This window comes from Watersipora subatra, chromosome 1 (genome assembly GCF_963576615.1).
Source record: "Watersipora subatra chromosome 1, tzWatSuba1.1, whole genome shotgun sequence".
Taxonomy (NCBI): Eukaryota; Metazoa; Bryozoa; class Gymnolaemata; order Cheilostomatida; family Watersiporidae; genus Watersipora; species Watersipora subatra.
Window position 1 is genome coordinate 414,059 of NC_088708.1, and position 21,105 is coordinate 435,163.

The 21,105-nt window shown below is 36.8% G+C and overlaps 1 protein-coding gene across 1 annotated transcript in view; it reads right to left on the reverse strand.

Annotated features, from left to right (window-relative positions):
* LOC137385481 (U5 small nuclear ribonucleoprotein 200 kDa helicase-like) overlaps window positions 1–21,105 on the reverse strand; it is a 70,039-nt gene that overhangs the window by 35,214 nt on the left and 13,720 nt on the right. The window contains exons 9-20 of the mRNA XM_068071949.1: window positions 20,963–21,100; window positions 14,929–15,092; window positions 14,357–14,519; window positions 13,767–13,960; window positions 9,261–9,384; window positions 9,002–9,151; window positions 8,618–8,860; window positions 4,808–5,015; window positions 3,432–3,610; window positions 2,988–3,140; window positions 1,888–2,013; window positions 746–891 (exon numbers count right to left, since the gene is read on the reverse strand). Of these exons, the coding sequence (XP_067928050.1) occupies window positions 746–891; window positions 1,888–2,013; window positions 2,988–3,140; window positions 3,432–3,610; window positions 4,808–5,015; window positions 8,618–8,860; window positions 9,002–9,151; window positions 9,261–9,384; window positions 13,767–13,960; window positions 14,357–14,519; window positions 14,929–15,092; window positions 20,963–21,100 (1,988 nt within the window). The remainder of the gene's footprint in view (window positions 1–745; window positions 892–1,887; window positions 2,014–2,987; window positions 3,141–3,431; window positions 3,611–4,807; window positions 5,016–8,617; window positions 8,861–9,001; window positions 9,152–9,260; window positions 9,385–13,766; window positions 13,961–14,356; window positions 14,520–14,928; window positions 15,093–20,962; window positions 21,101–21,105) is intronic.

Consider the following 21,105-nt stretch of genomic DNA (forward strand, 5'->3'; position numbering starts at 1 on the left):
CATCCACCACTTCTACTGCTAGTGATGGTACTGTACTTACATGTGTTCATCCACCACTTCTACTGCTAGTGATGGTACTGTACTCACATGTGTTTATCCACCACTTCTACTGCTAGTGATGGTACTGTACTTACAAGTGTTCATCCACCACTTCTACTGCTAGTGATGGTACTGTACTCACAAGTGTTCATCCACCACTTCTACTGCTAGTGATGGTACTGTACTTACAAGTGTTCATCCACCACTTTTACTGCTAGTGATGGTACTGTACTTACAAGTGTTCACCCACCACTTCTACTGCTAGTGATGGTACTGTACTCACAAGTGTTTATCCACCACTTCTACTGCTAGTGATGGTACTGTACTTACAAGTGTTCACCCACCACTTTTACTGCTAGTGATGGTACTGTACTCACAAGTGTTTATCCACCACTTCTACTGCTAGTGATGGTACTGTACTCACAAGTGTTTATCCACCACTTCTACTGCTAGTGATGGTACTGTACTCACAAGTGTTCATCCACCACTTTTACTGCTAGTGATGGTACTGTACTCGCAAGTGTTTATTCACCACTTCTACTGCTAGTGATGGTACTGTACTCACAAGTGTTCATCCACCATTTCTACTGCTAGTGATGGTACTGTACTTACAAGTGTTTATTCACAACTTCTACTGCTAGTGATGGTACTGCAATTACATGTGTTTATCCACCACTTCTACTGCCACTGATGGTACTGTACTTACATGCGTTTATCAACCATCTTGCATAGACTAAGAACCTTTTCAGCAAGAGCAGCCCAACCTCTGTGCAGGACAATCTCAAAGATTGCGCGAAGGAGTCGGCCAGCAGACTGCGTTATATAGACCATGTCGGACACGAGTGCAAAGCCCTAAAGCACATTTTTCATAACGTAAAACAATCTTTTCAAAAAAGCAAACAAAGAGAAAGTAATGTAAAGATGAGAGTAAATTACGTGAGACAGAGTAGAACATGGAGATGAGACAGAGTAGAACATGGAGATGAGACAGAGTAGAACATGGAGATGAGACAGAGTAGAACATGGAGATGAGACGGAGTAGAACAAGGAGATGAGACGGAGTAGAACATGGAGATGAGACAGAGTAGAACATTGAGATGAGACGGAGTAGAACATGGAGATGAGACGGAGTAGAACATGGAGATGAGACGGAGTAGAACATGGAGATGAGACAGAGTAGAACATGGAGATGAGACAGAGTAGAACATTGAGATGAGACGGAGTAGAACATGGAGATGAGACAGAGTAGAACATGGAGATGAGACAGAGTAGAACATTGAGATGAGACGGAGTAGAACATGGAGATGAGACAGAGTAGAACATGGAGATGAGACGGAGTAGAACATGGAGATGAGACGGAGTAGAACATGGAGATGAGACGGAGTAGAACATGGAGATGAGACGGAGTAGAACATGGAGATGAGACGGAGTAGAACATGGAGATGAGACGGAGTAGAACATGGAGATGAGACAGAGTAGAACATGGAGATGAGACAGAGTAGAACATGGAGATGAGACAGAGTAGAACATGGAGATGAGACAGAGTAGAACATGGAGATGAGACAGAGTAGAACATGGAGATAAGACGGAGTAGAACATGGAGATGAGACAGAGTAGAACATGGAGATGAGACAGAGTAGAACATGGAGATGAGACGGAGTAGAACATGGAGATGAGACGGAGTAGAACATGGAGATGAGACGGAGTAGAACATGGAGATGAGACGGAGTAGAACATGGAGATGAGACGGAGTAGAACATGGAGATGAGACGGAGTAGAACATGGAGATGAGCGCATTTGTAGCTGAGTGTGTTGTCAACAGGAAAAAGACTAAATGATGAGACCCACCTCTAATTTGAGATTAGAAATGTAAGCTTGAAGGAGTACATTGCACTTGGCTGTAGGCTCTTCTATAGATTCTTTTATAGGTATTGGCACTCTTTCTAGAAGCTTCTGCAACTCAAGCTTTTCCTCCTGTCAACAATGCGTATTATGGCAAGAGTCTATGTGAAGGGAGTTGCAGACATACCTAAACATGTCCTTATTAGAAAACAGTCTGACATGCTCAAGTTATTTATCAGTAAATGCTGAAAGATTAGGAGGTAAGTTACTAACAAGTGAGCAGTACTACATTTGTGAGGGGAGAGCTGTTTACAGTCTCAAGTACACCACCCTTGACAAAGTTTACGGTCACAAGTATACCACCCTTGACAAAGTTTACGGTCACACTTACACTACCCCTGACAAAGTTTACAGCTTCAAGTACACCACCCTTGACAAAGTTTAAAGTCTCAAGTATACCACCCTTGACCAAGTTTAAAGTCTCAAGTATACCACCCTTGACAAAGTTTAAAGTCTCAAGTACACCACCCTTGACAAAGTTTAAAGTCTCAAGTACACCACCCTTGACAAAGTTTAAAGTCTCAAGTACACCACACTTGACAAAGTTTACACGAAATTTGGAGTCATGTTGCTGATGAAAAAATATGACAGCAAAGTAAAATTGTTTGAGATTTTCAAATAGTTGCAGTAATTGACATAAATATAAACAAGAATGTTGTTGCGTATTGACATCTTATTTTACTGCAAATATAAACATTTTTTTAATTATACTAGCTGTCAGATATGCATTTATATAGAGGGTTGCATACATCTGTGATGTATAATTCGACAGTAGAACAAGTCCAGTACAGTGAAGGGTAAAGTCCTTGCTTATGTGTAACCTATTGTGTAAAAGCTTTACCCACATGTAACTTATTGTGTAGAAGTTGTACTCACAGGCAACCTATTGTGTGAAAGTTTCACATAATACAGATTATTGAGCGATAGGCCATTTATAAATGGCAATGTATTGTAACTCTATATCAATCCTAAAAGATCTGGTAGCAGACAAAGGACTCCGTTTACAAACCACTTGATAGGATAAATTATCTACTCTATACACTGACCTCTCTCACAGAAATCTGTTTGAACTCAGAGGACAAGGTGAAGACTCTGAAGAGCTCAATCTCACTGAGTGTAGGTTTGAGCAGCTGATTGTACATGGCAATCGTGTCAGATGTACAATAGTAGTGACTGGCAATACGGCCGAGTTCCGTCACCTGTGCAGTCGTAAATGTGAATCTCAATGAGTTGACACACTGAATTGACAATGAAGACCACACCAACACATTTGCAATTAACCCATGTAGGGGGTCACCTAGCACCAGGTAAGAGGCTTTGGATACATTTATGAGTTATAGGGCTAGAGCAGAGTCTACATACGTATAATCTATACGAGTCTATAGAGCAGAGTCTACATACGTATAATCTATACGAGTCTATAGAGCAGAGTCTACATACGTATAATCTATACGAGTCTAGAGAGCAATACGGTAGCAAAAATGTCATACCTGAAAATTTCCGCTGCGCCTGTCGTACTTGATAAGATTGTGTTTGTCCAGCTGGGTAGCAGATGTATGAATTAAATCCTTCCTGCGCTGCTCAAGCCACTTGTCTTCTTCGATTTCATCATGAGTGACACCATACAGTGTTGGGTTGCGCAGCATTCTTATGAACAAGTATGTATAACCTACAACAGTACATCCCACTTATGTTTAACAGGTATCACACATCAAAAATACAGTGGAATCTCCACTTACGAGATTAATTAATTCTGGAAGCTGTTTCGTTAAGTAGAAAATTTCTTTGTAGAAATCAATTTGACCATTAAATGCCTTAATTCGTTCTGAACCCCAACAATTATAGTTTATAACAATAAATAATTTATACAAATATTACAATTGTATAAATTATAAATAGTTTACATGGTTAAAATCTGTAACGAATATGTGTTAGAATTATTTTACATAATAAACAGAAAAATTACACATGAAAAGAACAGAAGAATAATAAATAAAAATTACGAACAGTATGTTTGTTTGTTTAATTTTGGCCATCTATATGAGCCATAACGAATACTGCAGGAAGAGGTGGTCAGAACAAGTGTGTGGTGGTCTTGATAACTGCTGTTTTGGCTATGTTTGCTCTGAATAAATTTTTTCAAGAACGTAATTAAAAAGATTTGTTTACATTGACACAAACTGATAAATTATGTCATCACAGAGAAAATGCACAACTTAAATTGCTAGAAACAAAAGTTGTTTTAATCTCTATGTGATATATGATAACTCCAAATTATACAACGAATCAAAACACAACACAGATCATTTACAGACTTGCTAGCAAATAAAACTGAGTGAGACATGTCACATACACACGGCAAGCAAATCAGCCAAGACACGAAAAAAAACAGGCCTAAATACGAAACGCCTTTTTGTATCTCGAAATATTTTTCGCAAGTCAAAGCAAAATTTTTAGAGAAAGACATTTTGTAACTTCAAACTTTTGTATGTAGAGCCTTTACTAAGTAGAGGTTCCACTGTTTTAACACCTTTTGAGGGTAGAAAATGCCACTCAAAAACTAAATTGACACTTTCGTCGCTGAAATATTTACAAGACGGACTCGACGGAGGTTTAAATATTGCAACTGAACATCTTCAATCAAGCTCAATTGGGATTAGGATTGGTCAGCCACAACAAAAGTTTAAATTTAATTGACCATATTTCATGTCACCACAAACAAAACTGCACACCAATTAGATAGAAAATAGCCGGGCAGATACTTTTGGACCTGTGTGACCATACTTTGCACTTTGGTTGCTTCAGCTAAAATATGGCCACTTCTGAAGCTTCACAATGGTTGCTGGTCATGACTCGAAATACCTACCAAGCCACTCAACAGCCTCTTTGACATTCTGTACAGTACCAAGTACTATCTCAGCATTCAGGTTGTCGGGCAGTTTTTTTATCATCTGGCTCTCGATGGGCAGCTGCTGGTTCAGCAGACTGAGATAATAGCGTAGTTCACTATGGTTTGTGATCAAAATTCCCTCTCCTTTGAGGTCATATTGGGGACGACCAGCGCGTCCCAACATCTGCAATTTATTCCAATGATATGAACACATTTTTCAACTCAAACTAGAGATAGTTAGCACAGTAGCCAATAATGTAGATGTTGAATGCCAAAATTGCTGGCACACACGAATGAATCCACACGCTGAAAACGATTACTAGACAAAAAGCTTTACTTTGATCTAACCGAGAATAATTTCCTCATGACATAATTTATCATCGATTAACATGCTTGCACAGAGACAAAGTCGATCAACACGCTTGCGCTGAGACAATGTCGATCAACATGCTTACGCTGAGACAATGTCGATCAACATGCTTGTGCTGAGGCAATGTCGATCAACATGCTTGCGCTGAGACAATGTCGATCAACATGTTTGCGCTAAGACAATGTCGATCAACATGCTTGCACTGAGACAAAGTCGATCAGAAAAAGTCGAGCATAGTGTATTACTATTCAGTATTAAAGTTTTCTTTCATAAAACTATTTACTATTTTTAGCTGTATTAGAAACACGCGCATATGAAAAGGCAGACTGAGGCAAATCTGAATTTGGTTGTGATATAAATCTATATTTATATTTCTCAAAGTTTGTGTGTCTGTATGTGTCTGTGTATGTCCAGCTATAGTTACCGTACAGGATGAATTTATTCGCGGAGTTATATTTCGTGAAAATTGTCTTTTCATGCATATTCGCGGATGAATTTATTCGCGGCTGAAAACTGCCACTCTCCAGGAAAAATTAACTCTATTGCGGCTAGTAATAGAGTTATTCCTACGCATGCGCACACCGCGTGTTCCGGTTTATATTTAGCTTACAACTGCGAGGCGATCATGCTAAGCTACGGTAAACAATTTTTGCTGCGTCCAGAGGTTTTAACGAATATTCATCGCTTTGGAGGCCTTTGATAAGCCAACAACTTGTGGTAAGTAATGAGTTTGTTTTTAAAACCATTTACTAAATTAATAATTGAATTTTACTTTAATAAAACGCAATATTTATTTTTTCCATCCCTACCGTTTTGTTATTCGTTTTAGTGTGAGAAAGAGCCCAATAATCTACACAAACCATTGACAGTAAAGCTAATCAACGCAGACTGCGCAACGGTTGGTCATCTACCCCGTGAAATAAGTACAAGTATAGTAAGCAGCCTTTTTATCATATCCGGAGGTACAATGACTGCAAGGGTGGTGGATGTTATTCCTAGAAGATTACCAATCATTCGGGGATGTCTTGAAATTGAAGTGACCGCAGCTTCTTACGAGGAGAATATATCAGTTTTAAAAAAGGAACAAGAACGCCTTTACGATCCAAACTTTTGGCCAACCAGCAGAACGTTGCAATAGTAAGCCACGAGGAGATTTCTGATGATAACTGACTTACCAGCCATGTAGTAGTGAGAGAATTGCCTTTAACATCTACCCAAGACAGTGACAGCGATATAGAGCTGCTATTACCAAAATAACTAGTCAGAGAGCACCATTACACGCTAGTATTCACTTATCAAGAGTATTAGTTTAATTTTATTGCTCTAGACAACCGCCATATGGACTAAACTGTTTATATTTACTCCATTCATCGTTTGTAAAATTGTATTTGAAACATTTTATTTGTACACTCAAGTTTGTAATAAATTATAATATATCTATACATGAAATAAAATATATAATTTAATCATGTCTGCTGCAGCGATATCAAAGAGTTGTCGCCGATGAAGGGGTCTAGGTTGACTGGTTGCTTCTCTGCCAATATTTCTGCCACGGTGAATATTACTACTTATCTCTAGTTTTCGTAATCGGAGTAGGTTGTTTCATTGTCAATCTGCAGTAAACACAAAAAAGAAAAATATTAATAAGTGTTAAGGAAGTACAAAAACAATAGCTGAAGTATTTAATGAAAGCGATTAGTTTTTAAATAAAAGAATTAACTAATGCAGTTAATTATGGAAAAACGTATCTGCACTGCAAAGCAAATACATACCATAATGTCCAGATCGGAATCATGATCGCCCTCAACTTCGGTATTAGAGATTGATGGAGTTGATTTCAATGTAAAAAGACTAGGAGAGATTTTTGCGATGGTGAAGCCATGCCGAATAACTTGTGAAAACCTTGAATAATTTTGTAAAGTTTGATGCAACGGCAATAAAACTCGAAGCCCGGCGATGAAGTTTTGGAACTCGGCTACGTTTAGTACTTCTGCCTAGTGGCTATTTTTGGGATGACGCCATTCTGCATACCTCGTGACAACCTTGAATAATTTTGTAAAGAAATGTGATGCATTGGCAATGGTGTTAGCTTAAAGCCCAGGCAATGATTTTAAAAAAGTTTTGAAACTCAACTATGTTTAGTATTTATATTAAAAACCAGCCTAGCGGCTAGTTTTTAATTTGATGCAGTAGTTATTCTCCCTTGTGATTAAAAATAGAACTAATTATTCACGGAATTTTATAATTCGCGGAGTTGTCTGTTCGCGAAATCGCGAATTTTTATAACCAACGAATATTTTCATCCTGTACGGTATTAAAATCTTGAGATTAAAATCCCGCATTATGATAGATTTGAACTCACAAACGCAAGTTTCACCAATGAGTTTTACCAACCGCTCTACCACTGAGCTATACAAGGCATATTGATCGAAGACTATCATATACCATATAGCATATGCACATGCTCAATGACGTATTATTTGAAACTCTATAAATTTTATTAACTCTATGAAACAAGATGCTCTTTTGTGTTTTCTTGAACTTCCATTTTCAGTTTTTCGTAAGGTTCGATTGCTATATTGCGGTCAAGACTAATTCTTTATTCGTTATTCAATTCTTGCATTATTTCGGTAGAAAGAGCCTCTACAGTCTCTTTCCGTTCGGTCAGATAAAGACAGTCTGATATCTCATTTTTACCAGTATCATCGTATTCAAAGTTTTGATGGACAGCTTTTGGTGGAACAGTAGAACAGTAACCTTTTTTACACATACACGCACGCACACACACGCACGCACGCACACACACACACACTTCTACGCAAGAATTATTATTAACTCAACATATTCAGGATTTTTATTTTGTTTTCTCAGTTCATATTAATTGTATCATTACTGAATCTTTTATTGTAATCGTAGCAAAACAGACTTAATTTAGCTATTACTTGCTAATTATTTCACTTTTACATCTAACCTTTTTATAGTCATCTTACTTTTTTATTTTATTTGACCTGCACGAAACATTTTCCTCATGATATGAAGTTTGACAAAAGTTGTTTGACTAAGTTTGAAAGCCTTTACAGTTGTTTTCATTTTCTCTCTTAAATTATTTCAACTACACAAAACACTTTTCCTCATGATATGTAGTTTGAAAGTTAGAATGGCAAATGTTGTAATATGTTAAATACAAATAGATTTTCTCTCCAAAGATTTTTTATTACCTGGGCAACGCCGGGTAGTACAGCTAGTTAAATATAAAAATGGTATTATCGTTAAGTTAATAACATTTGCATGCCATACTATTCATGATGTGTTAGAATTGATTGGAAAGAAAATTTGAGATAAATTCTTGTCTAGAGGTTATACATCGACAGATGCGCCAAGATCAGGACGGTCAGACTTGTATGAGTTACACGCACCTGCATGACATCGAGTGAACCAAGTTCAACCCATCGTCCTTTCTCTGGATTGTATATCTGAGTGCCTTTGATGATGACAACATGGGCAGGAAGATTGACACCCCAAGCTAAGGTGGCAGTCGAGACTAACACTTGCACATGGTGGTCAGCAAAAAGATCCTCAACGAGGGTTCGATCAACTCTAGTCATGCCAGCGTGGTGAATGGCAAACCCGTAAGGCAGTAGATCTTTGAGCTCCAGGTTCTGTAGAGACAAAAATGGTTTGCTGTTGCGATAGGTAAGGAGCGAGCTACCATTACACATAAGGCCAAGATTAGAGACAGGCTGACCAGAGAATCAACGGAGAGAATCAAAGCCTAACACGGCAGCCGAATTCAGACTCACCTTAACCTGTTCTGCCTCAATTCTAAGGACTTCGGTCGACTTACTTCCCTCTCTGAGAAAAGCACCAAGGGTGTCCCTCTCCAGACACATGTCTCTGATAGCCCTAGCAGTTTTACCAGTCTCCTTGCGAGAGTGTACGAATACGAGCACCTGTGACAGGTAGACAGGCATAGACGATGAGGCCCCTGCTAAATTGTCTAACTAAAGTGTATGAGAGTGAGAATAGGAAGATTAGATAGTAACATATAAATAGATATACCTGATTTTTGCCGGCATGCTCCATAGTTTTTTCATAGACACATTCATTCATGATCTGGAAGCGTTTAAGAGCCTTTTTCTCAGTGATACCAATATAGTGCTGTTCCAGAGGAACTGGACGAAAGCTGTGGATAGAGAGAAATTAGAGCAAATCCTGATGTTAGTAAAATTGAGTACGGATGGCAGCTATGGCATCACAAAGTGTCCCAACATTTACGCATGTTGCACTTCATAGCTCTGGAACTACTATTTTGAAAGCAGTAAATTTTATGTTAGCCAAGGAAATACTGCATCAATTAATTCAAAGAATTTTATAATGGGAGCAAATGTGCATGTATAGATGGCATCAAATAACTCTGAATGTCCAATCATTATTTATGAACACACCCATATATAAAATGTGTACATGTATATATGTACTGTATGTATAAACCAACTGCGATATCTGTCCTATATATAGGAGAGATGGCGCAGTTGCTAGGGGCGTCTGCTGGTGACCAAGAGCTCAGCTCCCGTGTACGATCTCTACCTGCTGCTCGCTTTTCTGGATTGCATAATTCACTACAATCAAGTACCACATTCTAATAAGCCTTACTACTGAAAAAAGCCCGTGATCTAACATTTTTGTGGGCTGTGTAGCACTGCCTACAAAAAGCCTGAAAGGTCAGCTGCAAGCCAATTGAAATCATCTGAACTCCCATTTTTCAATCAGGCAAATACATGTACCACACTGAATGCTGGATAAGGTTTGCTAGTATATTAAGGCCTAACATGGCAGCCGAATTCAGACTCACCAACTACCCCAATGCCCAAGTTCCTGAGTTAGTGTGTCAACATATCACACATAAATATTGCTTGTGTATTTGTTGTACTTGTGTAGGGGCCGACTATTTTACAACGTAACTGATCATTTGCAGGTAATGCCCTTGCAGATAATGCAAAGGAACCACTTTATGAAGATTGTTTGTTCACTCCCATATGAATGAATACCTGGCCCAGAAATAATCTGCTCAATTCGGAGGTCAAGGATGTACAACTATATGCAAATATTATCCAGCAACACAGAGTTGTTGCAGAGTAATGCATTATTTTAAAATGACAATCTCTACTACTTGATCAATTATTAAACTTTGTAATAAGACTAGCTGTGCTACCCGGCGTTGCCCGAGTAATAAAAATCAGCTTATAAACAATGAGAAGTAATGAGAGTTGCTCGCCACTTGCTATTAGTCTGGCACATTGCCAAAGGAAATTTTGAGTGAGCTTACTAATGAGAGCTAATCGTCTAAGTGGTGTTACGCAATCACCCTGCATAGTATGCAAAGCCGTCGGGTATTTGCTCCCATTTAGCGACATAGCTAGGCTAGCGAACAAATCAATCTCTGTGGAGACTAATTGGAACGGCGTATGACTGATGAACGAGAGGGTCCAAGATCAAATCTTCTTCGCTACGGATTCTTTATTCCAAGATTTTAATAGCTATAGCCGAAATGCAGACAGACAGATTCACATACTTTGAGAAATATACATGTATATACATGTAGATTTGTGCTCAACTTAGAAACTGCCTATTATAAGCAATTCATGGATATTCAGAGTTGTTCTTATGAGAGCTGGTAAAAACAGCTAATTCTAGTCATACCAATTTCCTATATGTTATGTGTTCATAAACACCCCCAAGCATAATAATAAAAATGATACTTTAGAGATTATTTGTGCTTGTATGTACGACCAGTTTACTTAATCACCACAAAACATAAAAATACTTTTACTTAAACCCCTAACTAAATAGACAGCAAGTTGAGTAGCTTCCTGTAGCGCTTAGACGAAAAATATAGCTGTGCCGAGTGAAATTACTTCTGTTAAAGCTTGTATGAAACATTTTATGTACCATCGTATGTACCGTTTTATATTCGGGATATTACAAATGTTGGATCGATCACAATTGCAATAGCAGAGATCTAGCAAACTCTGAGAGACTTCTTATACAATTTCAGCAATTAAAAATAATGCTGCCAAACATGTTCTACAATGAAACTGACTGTTTCCTGCAATCAAATGAAAACACACTTGCTAGCTGTTGAAGTGGTTTCTGATTATTTCAACAAAGGCCTACTACTGAGTGTCTGAAAATTAAGCATGAACAATCTTTATTTCAACACATTATGTGGCAAGTGTCTGATTGAAAAGTAATCAAATATTGCTTCGAGTGATCTATTTATGCAGTTTTTAGCACCTGCTTGATTATCAACAGGTGCTTTGGGTGTCACACAGCTTTAGGAGTCTGCCACTTTACCCTCCCATCTTATACTAAGTATGTTTCCTAGAAAATTTATGAAACCTGTGTCGCTGGTTGGTTTAACGGGTCTACCAATATTAAAAATATCTACCAAACTAATTGTAACAAAATCAATGATAAATCATTTTACAATGTTTTTAATGCTATCTCATCAGGATTTTAAAATCAAATTTTACATTTTCATTCAAGTAGATGGCTAAGAAAGGAGTTCAACCAACCATTGCAATTTGACCATTCACTGGCACATACTTTAGGAACAAACTTAAAACAGAAAACTACCTTATGAACAATAAAATGTTCTGGTAAGCTTCTAGTACATCAAATATATATTAGTTTTATCAGGCAAATATATCCTCTGAGAAGTTGCAGATTTAACAATTGATGCTATTCGCATCTCTAGAACCTTTTGAATGCTCCACACATTTATCTACATATTATGCATATCTTTATGCAGGTTGTGCTAATATTAGCAGTCAGTAGGATGATCTATGTGAATGCTCCACACATTTATCTACATATTATGCAAATCTTTATGCATGTTGTGCTAATATTAGCAGTCAGTAGGATAATCTATGTGAATGCTCCACACATTTATCTACATATTATGCAAATCTTTATGCAGGTTGTGCTAATATTAGCAGTCAGTAGGATGATCTATGTGAATGCTCCACACATTTATCTACATATTATGCAAATCTTTATTCAGGTTGTGCTAATATTAGCAGTCAGTAGGATGATCTATGTGAATGCTCCACACATTTATCTACATATTATGCAAATCTTTATGCATGTTGTGCTAATATTAGCAGTCAGTAGGATGATCTATGTGAATGCTCCACACATTTATCTACATATTATGCAAATCTTTATGCAGGTTGTGCTAATATTAGCAGTCAGTAGGATGATCTATGTGAATGCTCCACACATTTATCTACATATTATGCAAATCTTTATGCATGTTGTGCTAATATTAGCAGTCAGTAGGATGATCTATGTGAAGCCGTACGATCATTATTCCAGTTTTAGCCCTTTAGCCCTACCAAGCCAACAAAAGTTTCATAAAATTCTATTTCTATTTGCATTTGCTCATGTAATAAAATACTCTCATGATTGCAAACTTCTACGGATATTTTAGAACAAGTGCAAAGTACAACTGTAGCAAAGGGTATTATTAAAGCTTAATAAACCCGGGGAGTCAGAGAGTTAATTATATATTGCTATGGGAAGCAATGAAAATCTATGAATAAAATGTAGGAACGGATGCCCGCAGATGCTCTATAGTAATGATCACTCTATAGTAATGATCACTCTATAGTAATGATCACTCTAAAGTAATGATCACTCTATAGTAATGATCACTCTATAGTAATGATCACTCTAAAGTAATGATCACTCTATAGTAATGATCACTCTATAGTAATCTATGGTAATGATCAATCTATAGTAATGATCACTCTATAGTAATCTATAGTAATGATCCCTGTACAGTAATGATTACTCTATAGTAATGATCACTCTATAATAATGATCCCTCTATAATAATCTATAGTAATGATCACTCTATAGTAATCTATAGTAATGATCACTCTATAGTAATGATCACTCTATAGTAATGATCACTCTATAGTAATGATCACTTTATAGTAATGATCACTCTATAGTAATGATCACTCTATAGTAATGATCACTCTATAGTAATCTATAGTAATGATCACTCTATAGTAATCTATAGTAATGATCACTTTATAGTAATGATCACTCTATAGTAATGATCACTCTATAGTAATGATCACTCTATAGTAATGATCACTCTATAGTAATGATCACTCTATAGTAATGATCGCTCTATAGTAATCTATAGTAATGATCACTCTATAGTAATCCATAGTAATGATCATATTTTATGTGCAATATTAGAGAATCTATGAGCTTTAAGCTTATGACAAATGGAAAGACAGTTTTTAGCAAAAGAGGAAAGTAACATTCACTGAACTAAATATAAAATTATATGTCAAACTATATGTCAGTTACTTCTCTACCAACATAAACAAACATGTGTGTCAAGACATGACACGTTAACATCACACTGATGCATTAGCTACACAAACTAAGCATTTCGTTGATGTGTGTAGCCAGCCTTTCATGTTATCGTCACACAGATATGTCCAAAGGCTAATGGCATAGAAACAGCAGAGTTGAAAGCCATACCTGTTGTCAAAAGAGAAGAGACCTTTAGCAGGGTCAACTCTTAGGAATGTGGCGACGTCTGCGAAGTTGGGTAATGTGGCTGAGAGGCCTACAAGGCGCACCTCCTCTTGAGTGGTCTCTATGTTGCGGATGGTGCGCGCTACGAGCGACTCAAGCACCGGACCTCTCTCGTCGTGCAGCAAATGGATTTCATCCTGCACAAGAGTAGATACAGTATGGGGGTGTCATATCTCTGCCCTTTACCAGCCGTTGTAAGCAGTCGTATTCCGCTTGCCTTGATGGAATACCTTACCTCAGACCTTAGGTCCGATGACCTAATTGCTATCAATTTCAAGCGATATTTGTCACTTTAGCACACAACTTAAAAATGGAAACAAGCAAAACCAGCAAACCAATCAGCAGCAAACCAATCAAAAGCATCAAATTTTTCTCAAAATGAAATTTTGAACTGAATTAGGATTTTCCGCTTGGTTTTCTGAAAGTTTCCAAAAACCTACGAGTGGACTGGCCTGAAAATGAGAAGAGAAAAAAACACAGCATATACATGCGGATAACTACAATGTAGGATGAACTAAACACAAGTAACTTACAAATATCATAAGTCTGACAAGTTGGGTGTAGATTTTCTCTCCACCTTTCCTTGTGATGATATCCCACTTTTCAGGAGTGCACACTATCACCTGGGTGGCAGTTATCTGCTCTTTGCTCAGCTGGTGGTCTCCAGTCAGCTCAGAGACTGTGAGGCCATACGAGCTGCTCAACATACGAGAGAGAGAGAGATAGTAATTATTTATTTGCGTCACAGCAATACTGACTAGACTAGCTCATAAGATCACCCTTGTGTAAACTGCTATGATGCATTGATTCATTGATTGACTCCCAATTCATTGATCAGCTGTGATAAACAACAGCACCCATAATTGTAAAATGGAATTAGCAAAGAGTTGGGGGGGGGGTTAGAAATAGTTTGCACACTTTTTCGCCCTTAGTTTCACATGAGCATCAATGATCTCAAACAGTATTTTAATACTAAGATTCTTTTGTTATTTGCAATCAAAAGAGTTCGAAGCATACGACTTGCTATATCTAAATACATTCAGGCTTACATCATATCTCTGAGTTTTGCTCTAACTACTCATGGAAGGAGTCTCAGAGAAAGTACCTGAGGCGTTTATTAAAGTTGCCAGTCATTTCTTGAACAAGGGACCGCATAGGTGCAATGTATAGAATCTTGAACTCATCCGTGTTTATAGTACCATCCGGATTTATATGTTTTCCAACCTCTCTGAGAATAGTAAGCAGAGCTACATTGGTCTTACCAGCCCCCTGAAATAAGACATAAACTGTGGCTCAGTATAAAGGAAGGATGTGGTAGGTTAGAGAATACAGAATCTTGACTTACCATTTTTTCAACATACGAATTTGGGCAAATATTTGTCTTGAGTTAAAAATTAATTTTGAACATGTGACTTCTGAAACTTTTCGAATCAATGTAAATGAGTACATATGAAACAGCTATCCTTCACATAGCTTGGTTTTGTGTTTGTCAAATATTAATAAACAATGCTTCACACCTTCCGTTGTTAGTTTTAAGGTCATGATGCCAAGAAGACTAGTATGACAGGTGATAGTGACAAAGAAAAAACAGCAAGCTTTTCTTAGAAAAAAAGTATAAAATTATAGAGGAATATAGGCAAACTGCTCTCAGGAATAGGTGCAGACAAACTGGAAGAGCCCATGAGTCAGCATATGACCAGCAGCTAAACACCAGTTGATGGTGGGTTCGACAGTTTGTCAAGACAAAAAAAGGCATACCAATGTTGCTATGGCTTGGTCAACCACAAACAGGCAAATGATTCACTTCACCATAGTTAGATCCTTGAGTGCCTGGGGTTGTACAATGTCCACCCAACCCTTGTGGTATTCATCAGGATGTCGATGACCCATTAGAGGCTAATGGCAAGAAGCTGGCGAGTGTCAAAATCAAGCGCGGATTCTATCAAATTGAATCCTTTTCACCGCTTCTTTTCTGCAAATGCCTAAACCATCAAAGCATAATGCTGATGGTGACCCAATATGGGTACAAATTTAAGAGTGGTACCAAGATAAACCACCTCTACTACATGGATGTGATCAAGCTGTATGCAAAGAAGGAAAAAAACATTGATTCACCGATAAACCTTACACAGGTCTACAACAAAGAAATCGGCATGACCTTTGGTATTGAAAAATGTTGAATTCTCAAAGTCATACTGTGCACGCAGATAACCTGGAAATGCCAGCTGGTACCTTGGAAGGATATAAAAAGGGTGCAAGTACTTGGAGATTATGCAAAGCAACATCCACCATGAAACCAAAGTGCCTTGCAAGGCCATTACCGAATACCAGAAGCGCTTTGACGTCAAGTCGTACGAAGCCAGCTCAATACTAGGAAACAAGTTATGACAATAAATGCTTATGCACTGCCGGTAATAAGGTACTGCAGGCATAATAAGATGGAGTGGGGCATCCAGCAAGGAAACAGACATAGCAACTCGCAAGCTGCTGACCATGCGTGAAGTACTCCACCCAAATTTGAACACCACTAGTTTATATCTTAGTAGGAAAGATGGAGGCAGGAGGCTCAAAAGTATACAGCAGACAGTGGAAAAAGAACAGAGTATGAAAGCCTATGCAGCCTCTGTGGCCACCATAAACCAGTTGCTAGTTGAATCCATTTGATTGCTGTGACAGTGGAACTGCACACTGATGAAGAGGAATCTGAATGGTGCACCAAAACTCTCCATGGTGCCTACCACCGACAAATATATGAGGCTAGTGACCTTTAACAGACTTATGTGGCAGGACAAAGGTGACCTAACAGCCAATAAGGAGTCATCATGGAATTCATGGCAACACAGGAGCAAGGGTTCCCTATTAGGCAACTCCAAACAAAGAACTACCATAATAGAAATGATCCTAGATGCAGACTGTATAAGGATGCACCAGAGACCATCCAACACGTCATCAGTTGATGCAAGCAGCTAGCAGGAAATGCATACACTGAGCGGCATAAGCATGTTGCAGGTCTAGTGTACAAAAGCCTATACCATAACTCTGACCTCAATAAACTACAACACTAGTGAGCAGCTCCAAAGAAGGTCAATGAGAATGACCGTACTAAGCTCTTCTGGAATTTCTACATCCAGACAAATAAGCACATCTTGGTCAACCAGCCAGATATCATAGTGGTAAACAAGGAGAGCAAAATGACGACCATAATAGATATAGCAGTATCCAATGACTACAACATAGCCAGCAAACAAGAAAATGTGGAGAAATATCTCCCACTTGAAGAGAAGATTGGTAAGTGCTGACACATAAGAACAACTGTATCCAACAGTCATTGGAGCATTTGGTGCAATAAAACCTGCATATCAAATGTGGCTTGTAAATATTGCCCAAATACTGGCAACAACCAACACAAGTCAGCCGCAAAAAAACCTCACTATTGCCTAGGATCTTGTGTCATGTGCTCAAGCTTCCTGATTTCTTGTAGAAGATCCGGGCTTGTGTAGACATTTCCACCCGCTTGATAGGGGTAATGAAAATAATTATGTATATATGGGTAAGATTTTTTATTACAAGAATCGCTAGATTTCGGAGCCTCCTATTAAGGTATTGACTGAGCCTCCTATTAAGGTATTGACTGAGCCTCCTATTAAGGTATTGACTGAGCCTCCTATTAAGGTATTGACTGAGCCTCCTATTAAGGTATTGACTGAGCCTCCTATTAAGGTATTGACTGAGCCTCCTATTAAGGTATTGACTGAAAATATACTTTAACGTGTAATTTTAGAACAAAGTTCTTCATTTTCATAATCTCTACATTTTATTCTATCATAAACTGTACAATATAACGGAAATTAACTTGAAAATAAAATAAAAATAAATATTTTTTTGGTCATTGAGGTAGCGATGGTAATGCATCTGCAAGTATCATTCAGCTTTATTATTGTTGTTTTCTGGATAAAAATAAAATATCAATTCCAAAATGTTCTCAAATAAAAGTGAAACAACTTTTGTTAGTTTAAATATAATTCGCAAGCATTTTAATCTCCTCCAAGCACCAGTTTTACCATTATCAACATCTGCAAAACGGCGTCACGCTGGTAATTAAAATTTGCTGCAGCGGTAAAAGGCTCGCTTGTAAAGATTATCTTAATTACCTCACTACTCCATCTAGACAAACTTTTAGTAAAATAGAAAATTAGCACTTCTAGCAATTTTTACAATAATAATTGGTCTTGAAACACCGGCATTGCAAAAAATTTATATTGTGAACATGAAACTCTTATTCAACTATGATTATCACGCCATCAGCGGTAATTTACGATTATCCTGGTCTCCATCTTCAACAATAAAAAAGAGACCTACAGACGGTCCCCTACTTACGGGACTTACTCACTGAAGCAACTTACGAACAAATTCACCGTACGAACAATCGTTCGCAACGTAACTCGTTCATAGGTTGGGGACCGTCTGTATATCCTTCATTTGCAAAATGAATTTTGCAAATGAAAGATGAAATTTGCAAAATTTCATCCTTCATTTGCAATATAGAAAATATATTCTATTTTCATTTTGCAAATGAAAATAGAATAATTATACAGAAAATTGTAGAAGAGATCGTTGTGAATTACTCCCTGTTGGTTTTAATAACATAGACTGGCTTTACGCCTTTTTAATATAGTAATACTGATGAGGGCATGTATGAGCAGGGCTGATTGACAGTTGTTACTCTTTAGTGTACGTCTGATGACATTTCCGTCAGTGATTTGCAATGTGAACAAATACCAGTCTGGTAGCAAATTTTAATGTAAAATAAGGTTTTTATATAATATACTGTAAACTATGTGTTTGTCTTACACTAAAAATAAGGTTAATGTGCTTTTGAAATATTTTTGTAACTTGTTATTTTCTTTCTAAATAATAATAGATAGTAAATAGTAAGATACTAAATAACGATAAAGCAAACATTATAGAAACACCAATTAATTTCATTTTTAACAATATGAATATAAATATTATATCAACTCTAAATTATAATTTTTTCATTTTTACATGAAATCGAATAGCATTTTTAAAATATAATATCTAAAAAGATTTTATATTTTTAATATATAATGTATTACATTATACATTAAAAATATAATGTAATGTATTACATTATACTTTAATGTAATATATTATAATGTAATACATTATTAATTTAATGTATTACATTATATTAATTATTTATTTCATGTTAAATTACCATTTACATTTACTCTCTAAATAGTAATTATTATATTATTTATAAATATAAAATAAAATTATTAATACTAGTTCTATTATTATTAATTAATATAAATAGTATGACACCGTGTTAACATATCATCTAGGCTTAGATTACAACCGCTAGTAAATATTTATTGTTTATATTTTACAAAATGTTTATAAATAGTGTTTCAAATGTTAGTTATTAACAATTTCACCGGTCACAAGAAGAGTTACTAATTCTTAGTTAGTGGAATTGGTAAAAATATAAATTTGAAATATCATTCATTTAGTATAGATGGCTTTATTGATTGCAGCATCTGTATATTGATGCAATTTTATTGACTGCAGCATCTGTATACAGACGGTTCCCTACTTACGAACATTCAAGTTACGAACAACGGTACATACAAACGCATGTACGTTGTTCGTAACTCGATTAACTTTCGAATTATTTGTTTGAACTTTGTTTGAACTTTACATACGTATTGTAAAGAGATTTGCCGGCCTTTACTTGGCAAGATCTCTACTAATAAATAAAGATAAGAGAGTGCCTGTAGTTTCATTCAGCTTTTAATTAGCGAAGGAAATTTCACCAGCCGAGGAGCATACGGCTATCTGCTCTGCTCAACTAATAAATGAGCGCACTCATTTATATAGTACAATAATATCAACCGTTCCGGCTAACGGCAAACGGTAAGAACACCGGCTAACAAGGTGAATGAATAGGACCGCTAGCACGTTGGTATGACAACGATCTAAGTGACGATAAGTGATAGTGTTATGACGGTATATCAGATATAACAATAGCATAACGAGTGAAACAACGATATAATAAATGGACAACACATACAAAAAATAAGACAACAACGATAAGTGATAGCATAACGATTAAAACAACAATATAATAGAAAGGACAAGACATACAATAAATAAGAAATGCAGTGTCATGGCCCGGCGTCCACCAAAGTATTATTTCCATTTTATTAAATATTTTTTTCAGTACAAACCAATACAGGTTAATTATACAAGCCTTAAACATACTTATATAAACCTTCAATATACTTATATAGGCCTTAAACATAAATTATAATACAAAATATAGCACTGAAGCAACTTACGAACAAATTCACCTTACGATCAATCGTTTGGAACGTAACGCGTTCGTAGGTTGGGAACCGTCTGTATTGATGCAATTTTATTGACTGCAGCATCTGTATATTGACGCAATTGTATTTGAATTAAATGTTTTTTAATTTAATAATGGTCCACAAGGTGTTAATTTCCATACATCAACTAAACAATGTTGTACTTAAATCACTTCAGGAATGAAGTACTATAATACCTATGCAGGTTACTGGTATAATACTTTACTGGTGCTACTAACATATGCCATTTCAAATAGGCCTCTAGGAAAAACGCCGCCTACATTGAAAGAAGGCAAAAGTTACCCAAAGCTTCACAAACAGGAAGAATAATCTGAAAACAGTCAGTAGTGTCATATTTATTATTACAATATGACTGAGGAGAGACAAGCTAAGAGATGAAGTATACTAAACACCAAAACAGTATATAACTATATTCCTACAAGTCAGTAACCATAGAGTGTCACATCATGCTGTGCTACAGAGTTTATTAGTGTCTTATGACGACCATGTTGTCCTTTTGTCACATGTGTATGCATCCCAAGGAGATGTCACAAAAATTGTCAATATATCATGGAACAATAAACAGAATTTAAAATTTTTAAAGTTTTAGGTCACTTTTTCTGATAATGTACGAGTAGATGTAGATGAGTAACTTGTGGACTATTAGATGTAAGTACATCTGTCCATCTTAAAAGCCCTAATAAAAGAACCCTATATTAACATATTCAGAGCGGATGATATTAAACATACTGTTGGTGCACAGAGCAGAAGGTTCTCATCACTATCCAAAGCAGCCTTTTGCAGACGACTCTGTATCCTGTTGAGCGAATCGAAGCCACTAAAAGCTGGCTGAGCATATTTTGGCAGCTTGCTTATCGGCATCAGACTCTAAA